At 52.2% G+C, this 14,500-nt stretch overlaps 2 protein-coding genes across 2 annotated transcripts; one reads left to right on the top strand and one right to left on the bottom strand.

Moving 5' to 3' along the window:
• The first annotated feature begins 1,776 nt into the window (after positions 1–1,776).
• Positions 1,777–2,557, top strand: LOC130016338 (peroxiredoxin-4-like). Its single transcript, XM_056107011.1, has one exon. The coding sequence runs from the start codon at positions 1,777–1,779 to the stop codon at positions 2,551–2,553; it is 777 nt and encodes a 258-aa protein (XP_055962986.1). The 3' UTR covers positions 2,554–2,557.
• Positions 2,558–8,148: 5,591 nt separating this feature from the next.
• On the bottom strand, positions 8,149–11,270 carry LOC130045669 (left-right determination factor 1-like). The gene is made up of 4 exons (XM_056138503.1): positions 11,027–11,270; positions 9,887–10,133; positions 9,505–9,747; positions 8,149–8,515 (listed from the first exon to the last, which is right to left on the bottom strand). Exons 1-4 carry the CDS (start codon positions 11,268–11,270, stop codon positions 8,149–8,151), a joined length of 1,101 nt encoding a protein of 366 aa, XP_055994478.1.
• Positions 11,271–14,500: the final 3,230 nt, after the last annotated feature.

The following is a 14,500-nucleotide window of genomic DNA, read 5'->3' as shown; positions in this document are numbered from 1 at the left end:
GCACCCCACGTGGCTCCGCCCCAGAATAACAGCCAATCGGCTGCCGAGGGCTTGAGATGGACCAATCAGTGCCAAACCTGGGAAATGTGCCCGCCTCCTGCGCATGGGATTTGGCAGCGGAATAGCGTAAGCCCCGCCCCCGCCCGAGAGCGCACACGTAGCCGTTGGGACCGTCCGGGGTCTCAGTCGGCGGCCCTGGGGACATCTGGCTGTTGTTACTCGGGGCCATCTGCGCCCCTTCCAGGCAAGAGGACCTCTTCAAGTGGCCGATTTGAGGGGTTGGATGAGGCCCTGCTGGCGGGTTTTCCATTTTGAAACCCGTGGGCTGTTCCCTCGGTGCCCCCACTCCTCCCCGCCCCCCCCCCGGGATTAACGGTTGAACGTGGAGGTCCCACCCCCTGCCTAGCGAGGTTCCCCGACGGTTTATTCACGCGAACTTTCATGGTTTACGTGAATTGGTTTAAAGTAGACCAAAGCGGGTTCGTTCTTCGTTTAGAAACGTTCCTTCCTTGAAATACATTCCTTAGGGCCTGGTTCTCGGGGATGATTCAACTTCACCCTGTCCCCTGCTGCTTGCTTTCAACAGCACAAAAGTGACACTTCCGTTTTCATCACTACTAACTCTAACTAAGGGATCGTGAGGAACAGGTGCCAGAAAAGTAGAGAATAAGGAATTGGCGCTCTTAAACAACCCAAGGAGCCAGCCGTGAAGAGAGACTTTCCCCCCCAAGGTCTTGATCAGCTTTTTTAGTTCCTTCAGTGTAAGCCACACCCCTAGGCCCTAACTCCTAGAGTCTCTTGCTCTGAATTTTTCTCTAGTTCCTGACCAAGGGACTAGGTTTCTGCACCTTTAAAAATGAGGTCTATGGGGGCTGGAGCCATGCAGTGGGTACAATGGGTCGCCATACTAATAGGTACAATGGGTCGCCCTACAATGGGTACAGTGGGTAGCCAAACAATTGGTACAGTGGGTAGCCATGCAATGGGTACAGTGGGTGGCCAAACAATTGGTACAGTGGGTAGCCATACAGTGGGTACAGTGGGTAGCTTTACAATAGGGTGCTTGCTTGCTCTTCGACTCACAGGTATCCTACATGTTCCCCTGAGCCCTTCAGGAGTGATCCCTGAGCACAGAGCTAGGAGTCAACCTTGGAGGTGGCCCAAAAACAAACAAAAAAGAGGCTTATAGGGCTGAGCCTTGCACGAATAAGGCACTAATTTGGATACCCTTCCCTCAGGGATATTTTTAAAAGGTTGGGCTTTTTTATCATAAAAATCACCTTTTCTGTTTAGAAGCTAATATATATATTGGAAAGTAATATACATTGGAGGATTGGGGGGCAGGGTGGGACTTACACCCAGTGGTGCTTAGGGTTTACTCCTGGCTCTGCACTCAAGGGTCACTCCTGGCAGGGCTCAAGGGACCATATGGGGTGCCAGGGATCAAACCCAGGTTGGCTACATGCAAGGCAAATCCCCTACACACTGTGCTATCATTCTGGCCCCTAGAGGGTATTTTGGAAACTACAAAAATTTTCCAAGTCAAAGATCACCCATTGGGAATAGTGCCTGGGAACTTGAACCTGACCATTTCCTCCAGTGGAAGGAGGATCACTGGGTCCCATTTGGTGGACAGCTACCCACTAGAGCACCTATGCTCAGTCCAGAGGAGTGGAATAATGAAATAGTTCCCATACTAATCTTTCTTTCTCAGTTCCCCAATAGAGAAGTTCAGTTCGGGGCCTAGACTTCGTGGCTATTTGTCCAACAGTCAACATGGAACACCGAAGCCGACCTAGGACCAAAGGTCTGGGTAGAATCCCTGGAACTCAGCCGCGAAACCCCAGGGTCCCATTTCCCCTACTGGTGGAACAGGAGGCCAGGGAAGGAGAAGAATGGGAGCAACGAGAAATACATCGACAGCGGACTCCTGTCTACAGCCCAGTAGAAAGTGAGGAGTTGACCGACAGTATTGCAGTTTCCAAGCCAGCACCCTATTGGGAAGGAATAGCTGTGATAAATGGAGAGTTTAAGGAGCTGAAGCTGACTGATTATCGTGGGAAGTACCTGATTTTTTTCTTCTATCCACTAGATTTCACTTTTGTTTGTCCAACTGAAATCATCGCCTTCAGTGATAGAATTGAAGAATTCAGATCAATAAATACAGAAGTTGCTGCATGTTCTGTTGATTCACAGTTTACCCATTTGGCCTGGATTAATACACCTCGGAAACAAGGAGGTCTGGGGCCAATCAGGATTCCCCTTCTTTCAGATTTGACCCATCAGATCTCCAAGGACTATGGCGTGTATCTGGAAGATGCTGGCCACACTCTTAGAGGCCTCTTCATTATTGATGACAAAGGAATTCTGAGACAGATTACCCTGAATGATCTTCCTGTGGGTAGGTCGGTGGATGAGACCCTGCGTTTGGTTCAAGCCTTCCTATACACTGACAAACATGGAGAAGTGTGCCCTGCTGGGTGGAAGCCTGGTAGCGAAACAATCATCCCAGATCCAGCTGGAAAACTGAAGTATTTCGATAAAATCAACTGACAAGTACTTCCTCAGATTTCAGTGTTTGCAAGACACAAACAATAAACAAAGTTCACTGTTTTTTGTTTTTATTGTTGTTTTTTCCTTCTGCTGTTTGGGTCACACCCAGTCGTGCTCAGGATTTAACTCCCAGCTCTGCACTTAGGGATTACTCTAAGTAGACGCGGGGAACCATATGGGGTGCTAGGGATGGAACCTGGGCTGAACTCGTGCAAGGCCCTACCCACTAGACTATACAAAAGTTCACTGTAAAAAAAGAAAAAATCACCCATGAATTGGTTGAGGATATGACCCAAAGGACTGGAACACAAGTTTTGCATGTAGGAATTCCTGGTTTGATCCCCAGCACCCAACATGGTATGGTGCCCCCAGCACCCTGAAACATCTAACCTGGAGTAGCCTTCCCAGCACCCAATGGGTATGTGTTTAAAACAAAACTAAAATAGACCATAACCATATTTCTAAGGATAGTGTCTTGTAAATATTTGGATACGTTTTCTTATTTTCTGTGCATATGTAGTTTTTTTACTACTGGAAATGAATGATGTAGCTCTGAATATTCCACATTACATACTCAGAACTACTCCACTTAGTTTTGGTTTCAGGGCCACACATGGCAGTGCTCAGGGGCTACCCCAAGCAGTTTTCTGTTCTCGGAGCACCATGCACAGCGGGAGATTGAAGCTGGGCCTCCTGCACACAAAGCATACACTCAGCCCAATGAGGCAACACTCTAGCTGCATTTTACTTAAATGAGAAATTATTTTAAATTAATGACTAACTGCATTATATGGATGCACTGTACAATTTAATCATTCTTCCAAATATCATCATTTATCCAACATCTACTTTAAAAAAAAAAAGATTTTGGGAGGCTCGAGAGATAGCACAGTGGGTAGGGTGTTTGCCTTGCACATGACCACCAGGTTCAATTCCCTGCATCCCATATGGTCCCCTGAGCACCGCTAGGAGTAACTCCTGAGTGCAGAGCCAGGAGTAACCCCTGTGCATCGCCAGGTGTGACCCAAAAAGCAAAATAAAGTTAAACTTTAAAAAAGAAGAAGATTTTGGGCCATCCTGGCGGTGCTCTGGGATCACACCTGATGGGGGTTGAACTGCCAGGGATTGGACCCAGGTCAGCCATGCACAAACCAAGCACTTTAACCCACTGCACTGTCTCCAGACCCCGATCCTGATCATTTATAACAAGTGTGTGTGTGTGTATACAGGTTGATCTGTAAATAACTGGAGATGTGTGCACACAGAGTTTTGCTTTAAGTGGGAGTATGGGTGTTTTCAACTCAAAATACCTTTAACGTTATTTTCTTGAAGAAATAGAACCATACTTCTGATGAGATGGTTCATTGATTTTTTTTTAATTGCTACCATAACAATTCACAGATTTTGTTTTGGGGCTACACCACCCAGCAATGCTCAGGGATTACTATTGGCTCTGTACTCAGGAATTACTCCTGGTAATATTCGGGGGCCATATGTGATGCTAGGATCAAACCTGGGTCAGCTTCATCCAAGGCAAGCATCTTATCCACTGTACTATTTCTCTAACCCAACAATTCACAGGTTTAACAGCTTGAAACAGTTATCTCCTATGGTGTAGATTGAAAGTGTCTGTGAGCCTAACTAGTGTCCCTGCTAGGCCCACCAGATTTGGTCAAGGTCCAATTGACAAAATTTTCATGTCACCTGATCTCTGAGCCACAGGCCCTGGGAGAGAACCAGTTTCCAGACTCATTCAAGTTGTCGGAAGAATTCTGTGCCACATGGCTGTATTGCTGAGGTCCCTGTCCCTTACTGGCTGCCAGCCACTGGTCCTTTTCAGGTTCTAGAGGCTACTCCCATTTTCCAGCTCAAGTCTCTTTCATTTTCAAATGAGCAGTAGGGAATTCTTACGTCCTCTCTTACCTCCTCTCTCCAGTCTCTACTCAGAGAAGGTCTCTGCTGCCAAGATATAATATTGATTAGGTTGCGTTCACAGGGACAATCCAAGCTACTTTCCCTATGTTCAGGTCTGAATTGTAATGACATTAGCAACATCCTTTTTGTCCATAATATAACAGTCTCAGGTGCCAAGTGTTAGGCCCTAGATATATTTGATGAATTTTCTATCACATCCTTTTTCTGTGCTCATTAGCCTCTCTTTACATTGTGTTTGAAAACCTTGGACATTTTTTCTGCTCACAGGGCACGATGCAAGCAGGACCATCCTCTTGCTGGTTGGGAATCTACACATCTTTTAAAGCCACAAGTGGGATTGGTGGGGGAGTGATAGTGCAGTGGGTAAGGTACTTGCCTTACACTCAGCAGGTCCAGGTTTGATCCTAGGTACCCCCTATGAAACTCAAGCCCCACCAGAGTGATCCTTGAGCACAGGAGTGGCCCCAAAGCAAAAAAGCCAGGGGACAGAGTTACAGTAGTATTCCTTCAATGATAATGATAGCCCTCTGTGGAGAGAGCAGCCGTAAGTCCTGGTACTCACAACACCCAAGGGGAAAGATACCATTCATTCATTTAATGCCATACGGAGATGAGCTAGCCATTAACAAGTAAGAGACAAACCCTCTCCCTCTACCTCCAACAATACTCTCACCATGGCCACAAAACCTGACAGTTCATTGACCTGCTTCATTTGTCCTTCCACTATCCAGTGGAAGTTGACAGCATTGGGGGTAAAAATAAAGCATCTATGAATTTCAGATATAAGGAGATGAAGCTGACTGGGAAAGGTAAATGTAAGGGAATGGAGTAACTTATAAATGACATTTTTTAAGGGGAGGGGAGGGTTGGGGGTCATACCCAGTGTTGTGCAGGGGCTATTCCTGGCTCTCTGCTCAGGAGCTACTCCTGTCAGTGCTCAGGGAACCACATGTGGTGGCCAGTCATTGGACCTGAGCCAACAGCATATAAGGCAAGGGACTTAACCTTTTGTACGATCTCTCTGCCTCCATGCCCAGTGACAGTTAGCCTAATGCCAGCATCTGCACAAGCAAGCTTCCTGTGCTGTGGGATGGGAAGGAGTGAATAACCCACGGGATGGGTGGTTAAAATTGCCTCTGCTTTAAATCCTTCCTTTATAGAAGAGGTTCCCCAGAAGTGCCACTGGGGGCAATTCTGGCAATACTCAGCCCAGCTGCGTGAGTCGGACCATTCAGTGTTCTGGTCTGGCAGTGCTGGGAGCCACCGGATCTCCACCAATAGGTGCTTGAGGGCCATGCAGTGCTGAGGATTAAATTCAGGACCTCTGTGTGTAAAGCAGGTGCACCAGCCCTTAGGGTGATCACCTAGCCTTATCATTTCAACCTTTTAAAAATAGGGAACAGGGGGGCTGGAGAGATAGCGATAGCACAGTGGGTAGGGCGTTTGCCTTGCACGCGGCCGACGCGGGTTTGATTCCCAGCATTCCATATGCTCCCCTGAGCACCGCCAGGAGTAACTCCCGAGTGCAGAGCCAGGAGTAACCCCTGTGCATTGCCGGGTGTGACCCAAAAAGCAAAAAAAAAAAAAAAAATTGGGAACAGGGGCTAGAGCGATATCCAGCAGAGAGGGCATTTGCCTTGAGTGCAGCTGACCTGGGTCCAATCCCTGGCATCCCATATGGTCCCCTGAGAACTACCAGGAGTGATTCCTGAATGCAGAGCATGGAGAAACTCCTAAGCATCACTGGGTGTGACTCAAAAAGTAAAAAAAGTAAAAAAAAAGTGGGAAAAATAATAACTCCTTCTAGGAATTGTTTTAAGAATTAAGTGATATGTATGAATATGTGATAAGCCTAACCAGCTCCCTGGGTTATAGTGAATGCTTAATCAATGGGCCAGCTTAAGAGCTCAACAAGCTGAGTGATCAATAGTTTGGGTAATAGTTTGACTTCTGGCACTGCATGGTTCCTCTGAGCAACACTGCAAACAACCTCTGTGCACTATATGTGGGAACAAAGGTCTAAAAAAAAAAAAAACTTCAATGTAACCCAATAATAAGCAGCCTTGTAACTGTGTATTTCACTGTGATTCAATTAAAAAAATTAATAATAAGGGGCTGGAGCAATAGCACAGTGGGTAGGGTGTTTGCCTAGCACACGGCTGGCCTGAGTTCAATTTCCAGCATCCCATATGGTCCCCCGAGCACAGCCAGGAATAATTTCTGAGTACAAAGCCAGGAGTAACCCCTGAGCATCGCCGGGTGTGACCCCAAAAAGAAAAAAATATTAATAATAAATAAAATTTTTTTAATTTAAAAATTTCAGTGTTAGTTTGCTTACCTCGCTGCTGTTGTCTCAGCCCTGTACTCCCACATTAAACAAGGATTAAAGTGCTTTCTAAGAGGTGGAGTAGGAATCATTGCTTGCAATATTATTTGGAGAATAAAAATCGGGCATAAAATATTATATATGGAGACATAATTGAAACTTGATTGTTGCAGAATTAAGCACCTCTAGGAAGTTAGGATTCCTTGGTCTCTGGCCTCCTTCAGATCATTTCCCCAAATCGCTCTCATTCCCCATTGCTGCCCACTTCTGTCCTATGTAGAGTACCACGTAAAAGAATTACAGGAATACAGAATGAAACTGCACTTTATTCAAAGAGGTTGTCTACATTTATTTTCTAATTAAAACAGAAACCATGTTAGTACATGTTACTCATGTGTTCTATAAATCAGTGGCAAAATAGCTTACGTCTATGTGGTTGACACTGGGGCGCTGAATGAGGGGCAGGTGAGGGGGAGACTGGCTGGTCCCCAGGGAAATGCAGTTGTAGAGCTGAATTCCAGCGTCTATTTAGGAGGAAAAGGGTGACCCACGGGTCTTGGCATTTGTTTGGGGTCAGGATTTGCTTTTTTGGGGGGGGGTTACACCCAGATGTACTCAAGGCTTACTCCTAGCTCAGCAGTCACCCCTGAGCTCCTGGCAGGGCTTGAACGTGTGGTTGAGCCACGTTAGCCGCTACCTACTGTACTATCTCTCTGGCCTTAGAGGATCAGGATTTGTGATCCTCTGAAACCCAACGTCTCCTAATCCTGATCTCCCTCCTCGTTCAGAGCTCTTTCTCAGAGAAAAGGGGACTGGGGATGTTTGTAGAAGTTCAGAATAGACCATTTGATGAGGGAATTGATATCCTTTTTTTCTTTCTTTTTTAAAAAATCTACTATGCTAGATAGGAGTCTGGTTGCAGGATTCTTTTTTAGGCCTCCTCCCTCACTAAGGGAAACAAGGATGTTAGTGTGGTTTGAATTCGTCCCGTGCTAGAGTCAGTCTCTGTCCCCGGTTTTTATCACAGGGAGGTGCTATACAGGACTGTGCGGAGAATTTGCCAGCAAACAGAAACCCCCAGCTGAGAGTTCGGCCTGGCTGCAGGCTGGGAGCACTGGCTGGAGCACAATGCTCCCAGCCGCCTCACTGTAAGTGCTTGAAGGCAGGGGTAGGAAGGGGTGGGTGGGGGAGAATAAAATGAAGCAACGCAGCAATGATGGGAAAGGACAAGGGACACTCGTCGGGGAGGGCTATGTGCTAGGTAGAAATTTAAGATCTACACTAAGCTTGTTTGGTGTTTGAGTGTAGACAGGGGTGTCAGCTGCCCCCCAAGCCTACGGCTCCAGCCTCCTGGGCACAGGTGCCCCGTCCGAGGCACAGCTGCACTTCTGCACCCTCATGTTGGGCAGGCTGACCACCCGGGGCTGGAGCTGGCCCCCCTCCTTGGTGCTCACAATCATGGGCAGGGAGGTTGTCTCGGAGGCTATACATTGTCGGGGCCCCAGAAATGGCCACTTGAAGGTCAGGGGGTCCGGGGGCTGCAGGCAGGTGCCCACGCACTCATAGGCCAGGAAGCCAGGAGGCTCCAGGACCCAATTCTCGGCCCACTTCAGCCCCTGCAGGTCAATGTACATCTCCTGGCGGCAGCAGCGCTGGGTGCCCCCACTCTCAGGCACCTCGGGGTCACAGTTGCCCTTGGCCCTGTGGAGACAAAGAGAAGTGGGGTCCAAGGTCAGCTGGGAGGTCTGTGGTCAGGGATATGTTGAGAGTCATCTGGAGGGAGATTTAGGACCCACATCTCCTACATTCTAGAAGCAGGATGGGAGGCAAAGGTGGATTGCTGGCACCTTACAGTCTCCAAGCACAGAGCAGTAAAAGTCCCTAGCACCACTGGGTGTGGCCCCAAAGTAAAAAAGCGGCACATTGGGGCTGGAGAGATAGCACAGTGGGGAGGGCGTTTGCCTTGCACGCGGCCGACCCGGGTTCAATTCCCAGCATCCCATATGGTCCCCTGAGCACCACTAGGAGTAACTCCTGAGTGCAGAGCCAGGAGTAACCCCTGTGCATCGCCAGGTGTGACCCAAAAAGAAAAAAAAAAAACGCTGCACATCTATGACACATGATGAATGGAGGGAAACCCCGTCTAAATCACAAATAATTAACCAATATTTATTACAGGCTCCTATGTGCCAGGTATTTAGTGAGGTACTTTGTTTATATTATCTCTGATGAGACCTGCAGTGCATGCCAGGAATTGATTATACATCAAGACGGGGAAACCTAAGGGTTCCCTGGCCCCTGAGACTCTGCAGCCAATGGAAGGCAGAGCGAGAGGGCGCCTACCTGTCGGATTCCAGGGGCCTCAGAGCCACCCAGTCTTCCCCAGAACGCTAACTTGTTCCATGAACGAATTGGCAGAAGAGAACGGTTCAATCTTAGCAACAGCTAATGCTGATAGTCCCATGTGAGTGGGAAATAAATGGTGACAGTTAATGTATATTATCAATAGCAACCAAAAAATTGCGATGCCACACCCCCAGGATATATTCACTAAATATTGGAGTGACAATGTGTAGCATAAGGAACGCTGCCGGGTGGGGAATTGGTCCCATTTGAGGACCTGTCCACATCCCCAACCAGTCCCTAGGTCGTGGACTCAAGGTACTCGCCTCCCGCCAGGCGGCGCCTACCCGTAGTCTTTGAGGTCCAGCGTGTGCAGCTCCAGCTGCGGCTCGGCCTGGCCCGACGCGCCCTGGCCCTGGGCAGCAAAGCGGACCAGCTTGTGCGCGCCCGACGCCTGCGGGCCCAGGTGCTCGCGCTGCACCGACACCTGCAGCAGCAGCGGCGTCCGCGGCCGGCTCAGCTGTTGCCAGAAGTTCACGGCTTCGGTCACGTCGAAGGCCTTCCAGCCGCTCTCGTGGACCGACACCAGCCTGCGGGGCGCGCACACGGAGGGCGGCTCAGGGCCGGGGCGGCCACGCACGGGGCCGGGCCGGCCTGTGGTCGCGCCCCGCGCGGGCCGGCAGCCCGCCCCGCCCCCGCCGGCCGCAGCCCGGGGCCGCCCCTGCCCACCTGGAGTCGATGAGGGAGGTGCGGTTGGAGCCGTCGGCGCGGACGTGCAGCCACTCGACGGTGACGCGCGCGCGGGCGGCGCGCGGGGACAGGCGCTCGTGCCTGCGCAGCGCCGGCCTGGCCGCGGGCTCCTGGAAGAGGCGCAGCACGGCCTGCACCAGCTCGCTGTGGGGCGGCAGCCGCTGCTCCATGCCGAACACCAGCAGGTAGCTGGTGGCCTCGGACACCAGGAACCTGCCTGCCACCTCTGGAGGGCGGGGAAAGGGGACACGGGAGGGTCAGGGGGCTCCCGGGCGCCAGGGGAGCCCCGAGTGGCAGAGTCGCTGAAGGACTGGCAGAGAAACAGCCCCTGTTTTTTCTCCCCACCCCCCCTACCAGCTACCCAAATCCTCGTGAACTCTGGGACCCCCAAACGACAGGGAAATGCTGAGACCCAGGTTCCTCCCTTGGCAGCCAGGGAGAGTCCGAACACAAGTCAGGCCAAATAACTCAGTGAGGGTCAGGATCTTAGTGTAACCCCAACTTTTTCTGCACAGAAATGTCCTTTACTAGTCACAGAAGGGAAAGGGGGAGCAGACCGTTGGGCAGGTAAAGGGCTTGCCTTTCATACACCTGACTGGCTTCAATATCTGACACCCCCTCGGGATCCCTGAGCACCAACACAATGATCCCTGAACACAGAGTCAGGGTAAGCATAGCCGGGTGTGACCCCAGAAATAAAACCAAAAAAATCGTTCTGAGTGGGCACTAGGTGAGCGGAGGTTGGACGGGGGTCAGAGGGGCAGGCAGGTCTGGACAGGACATGAAGCTGTGGGCTCACGGCAGGGTAATTAGTGGTTCTGTGAAGTGGAAGCCACAAAGCCTGACTCTTTGGTTCTTGCCACCCCAACTGACTGCTGCTTCCACGATCCCTCCTTACCTCTCCCTCCCTTCCTCCTCTGCTTTGGCATAAGGGCAGTGGGTCCAGCCTGGCCCAGCCCCTTCCAGGCTGAGGGGTGGGGTGTCCGTGCAGATGACACAGGGGACCCTGGCCGGTGCAGACCTTCTGCCACCCCATGAGTGTGGTCCCCAGAGGCCACCCCCAAGATGGGCAGTCCCGCTTGGCTGCCCCCAGGACCTGGCGCAGCGAGGGGTCCTCACCTCGGAAGTGCTGGCTGAACCTTTTCCCGCGGGAGTGGGCCTGGTGGCTGCCCTGCAGCAGCGCCACATACTGGGCCCGCACGTGGGCCGGGGTCACCAGCCGCTCCACTTCGGCCTGGTCCAGGACAGGCACCTCGCTGAGGTGCAGCTGTTGTAGCAGGCTGCCCAGGATCTGCTCCCCGGTCAGCGGCGCCCCCGGGCTGGCCAGCGCCCAGAGGGCCCAGCAGAGCCTCCACAGCCTCATGGCAGCGCTCTGGGGAGCAGGAGGAGCAGAGCAGAGTCCCCTGGGTGGCTGGCGAGGGTCCCAGCGGGGTGAGGGCGCGGCAGAGAGCCAGGCTGGGCCAGCTTTATAGCAGCCCCTGGGGGGAAGGGAGGGAGGACACACCCCTCGGACCTCCTGGGAGTCAGCGGCCAGACAGGGCCCTAGGAGTGAGGAGGGGGCTGTCTGGATGCCGCACTGGCCGGGAGACTCTGGCCGTTGTCTGGAAGTGCAATTATAACTTTAGAGCCTGCTGGATTTCCCTGCTGTGACTGTCCTTGTCTGTGAGAGGGAGCACTGACAATGCTTTTCCATGTCTCTAGGTCGGTCCCGGAGATGGGTCTGGGGCTGTGTCCTGGTGTGTGTGTGTGTGTGTGTGTGTGTTTGGGGGTGCAGGTGTCTGTTCATCTCATGGGGAGGAGGGGACTGTTCTGCGTTCCCTGCATGCTGAGCCAGGCTTTTGTTTTCTCCCTCTGTGATCTGTTCCCCACAGTGCCCGGGCCCCATGGCTCATCTCTGAAGTCCCTCTGGACAGAGGAAGGCTGGGCCTGAGGGTAGGAGGCTGTTCACATTTCTGTTAGCAGGAGCTCACCATTGTGAGCCACGTAAGGCCCAATGTCAGGGGACAACTGGAAAACCTGCCAAACTGTTTCCCTGGGCTCCTGGCGGGTGAGGGAGTCCCCACTGTGTCTTCAAGTGCATGTCATAGGGTGGCTGCGTTCACACCTGCCATCTTATTGGACCTGCCAACTATTTTTTCCTAGTATCTCAGTTTCCTCCTCTTCTAGATGGGGAGATTACAGTGGGTGAGGAGCGGGTAGAAATTGCCCAGAGAACTCTTGAGAAGGCTCAGTACATCAGCGTGAGGATGGAGAGATTGGGTCACAATGCATCCGTGGGGATCACCTGTCATTGATTTCCAGGGGAGAATTTCCAAAATTGGCCATCTCGAGAATAGCCATTTCTGGGGGGAGGGGTATGCCTCTGAGTAAGGCCCTGTTCAAAACACAGAACATTTTCCACAGCAGCTCAAGGAGACCGCATCAGCCTATCCTCCAGGTGCCAAGTCCAAATGCAGCTTGAGGAAGAAACCAGGGCTCCAGAAGCAATGTCATCCCCAGGCTGTGCCTGGCACCCAGGCGTGAGCATGTAGGGACCCGCCATGGCCCCTATCTGCAGCAGCCTCACTTCCCAATCAGGGTGGAGAGGATGAGGAAGGCCAAAGGCCCTGTCACCCCCCTGCTCCTCCCGAACAGATTCCACTCTGGACTCCACTCTGGGTATGGTTGTCATTGTCAGGGATCTTAGGTCAGCTCCTGCCTCATGCCACACACATACATACTCTCTCTCTCCACAGGTAGAATTTCCCCAGGACAAGAGCACAGGGAGCACAGGAGCTGCACATCACGTGCCTCACTGGGCATCTAACGGGGTTGGGGTGAGAGAGGCTGGGAATTTGCCAAAGGAAAGGAATGACTGCAACTTTTTTTTCTTTTATTGCAGAGGCTGGCGGGGGGTGGGGGGGACACACGGGGACACACACACATCCAGTGATGCTCAGGGCTTACTCCTGGCTCCACACCCAGGAATCACTCTTGGCGGTGCTTGGGGAATCGAACCCAGGTTGGCTGCATGTAAGGCGAGAACCCCATTGCTCTACCACCTCTCCAGCCTATGATGCACTAAGAGTGCCGGTGGCTGCTGGCACTGAGAAGTTCATATCATCACAACAACTTGCTCCACTTCAGAGATGAAGAAATGGAGGCGGAAAAGTGTTTGCTGAGATGTCCTTAGGTGCGAGGGCTAGGAAGTGCCAGAGCTGGGGGTGTTCGGGGAAGAGGGGGCAAGGGTTCAGTTCCAGACCTCCTTAGGCTGTGCAAGAGAATAGGCGAGAACCTTGACAGGTGGACAGAAAGGGTGGGGACCTCAGCTGCTTCCCGGGAGCCTGCTCCTCTCCTCTCTCACCTCTACTGCCTCTCAGGTCCCTTGGAGCGCGTCACATCACCGGGGTACCCTGACGTGTGGGCCCCCTCAGGCCTCTCCCGCTCCTGCCTTGGGCTCAGCCTTCTCCACAGCAGTAGCTGTTGCCTTTCCCTGCAGGCGATTAGCCAGCAAAGGACTTCCCTGATGCAAACATTTGGGCCTTAAGTTGGGCCAAAAGGTGCAGAAGATCTGTGATCCTTGGTCCCCAGAAGCTGTGTGGGGATGGTGTTCCATAAATATGCAATAGCCACCACCCCGTGGCGGGTGACAGGAAGCTCTGTGGCTTATCAAGGCTGAGTGGTGCCAGGATATCACACCCACGCCGCCCTGCCTGCCGCCCCCCTGCCTCCACTGCCGCTCACCCGTGACACCTAGATCATAGGGGTTGAAAGCACACAATGAAGCCCTTTGCCCAGTGCTGGTTCTGCAAGGACCTGCTGTTATCTGGTGCCACTGCTCCCTGATGTGGCCACATGAGGGGCTCACGAGAGGCTGAGGACCTCTGGAATGACCCAGGAGGTCAGATGCCCCTTCTATGAATCAAACTAAGATGAAGTGAAATCACCATCGAGGAGCCGAATATGGCAGAAACTCCTGCTCTGCTGACCTGGGCCAGCCCCGAGGGTCTCACTGTTGTCGGGTGCTGAGACCTCAGGGGATACAGCCCAGCTAGTACCCAGCTCTGACGGACTCCCTGTCTGCCCGTGGCCTGGTGCTCTTGGAATGGGACCAGGTGGTCTAAGAGTGGGAGGGAGACCGAGAGACTTGCCTTATCTTGGGGGACCCGCCATAAGTGGGAAGCATTTGGCAGGTCCCTGGGTTTGTCCAGCCAGGTCCCTGCTCCTTCCCCTGCTGCCCCAGAGATTAGAGAACCAAGAGCCGAAATGGCCTCTCCTGCCCCCCACATTTTAGGGCTAAACAAACTGAGGTCCAGAAGAGTCACCATCTCGAAAGCTCATAGTGTTATGAGGGATGCCTGCATCTAGGCGGAGTTTCCCAGCCTGACCTCCACTCTGTGCCCCTCTCGGGTGGGCAGGACGGGCGGGCAGGGCATCACCCATGAGCTCAGCCTGGGTGAGGGCGTGGGGGTGGGGAAGCAGGGCGAGGGCAAATCCCCCAGACAAAGGCTTCCCCCACCCAGGCCTCTGGTCTGAAATGTGGATTCCAGGCCAACTGCAGAGTTTTTTGCAGGGGTGGGGGGTGGAGGGGAGAATAAAATAATTGAGCAATTA

This window comes from Sorex fumeus, unplaced genomic scaffold (genome assembly GCF_029834395.1).
Source record: "Sorex fumeus unplaced genomic scaffold, SorFum_2.1 ptg000007l, whole genome shotgun sequence".
Lineage (NCBI taxonomy): Eukaryota > Metazoa > Chordata > Mammalia > Eulipotyphla > Soricidae > Sorex > Sorex fumeus.
This window is presented reverse-complemented; position numbering and strand designations above follow the sequence as displayed.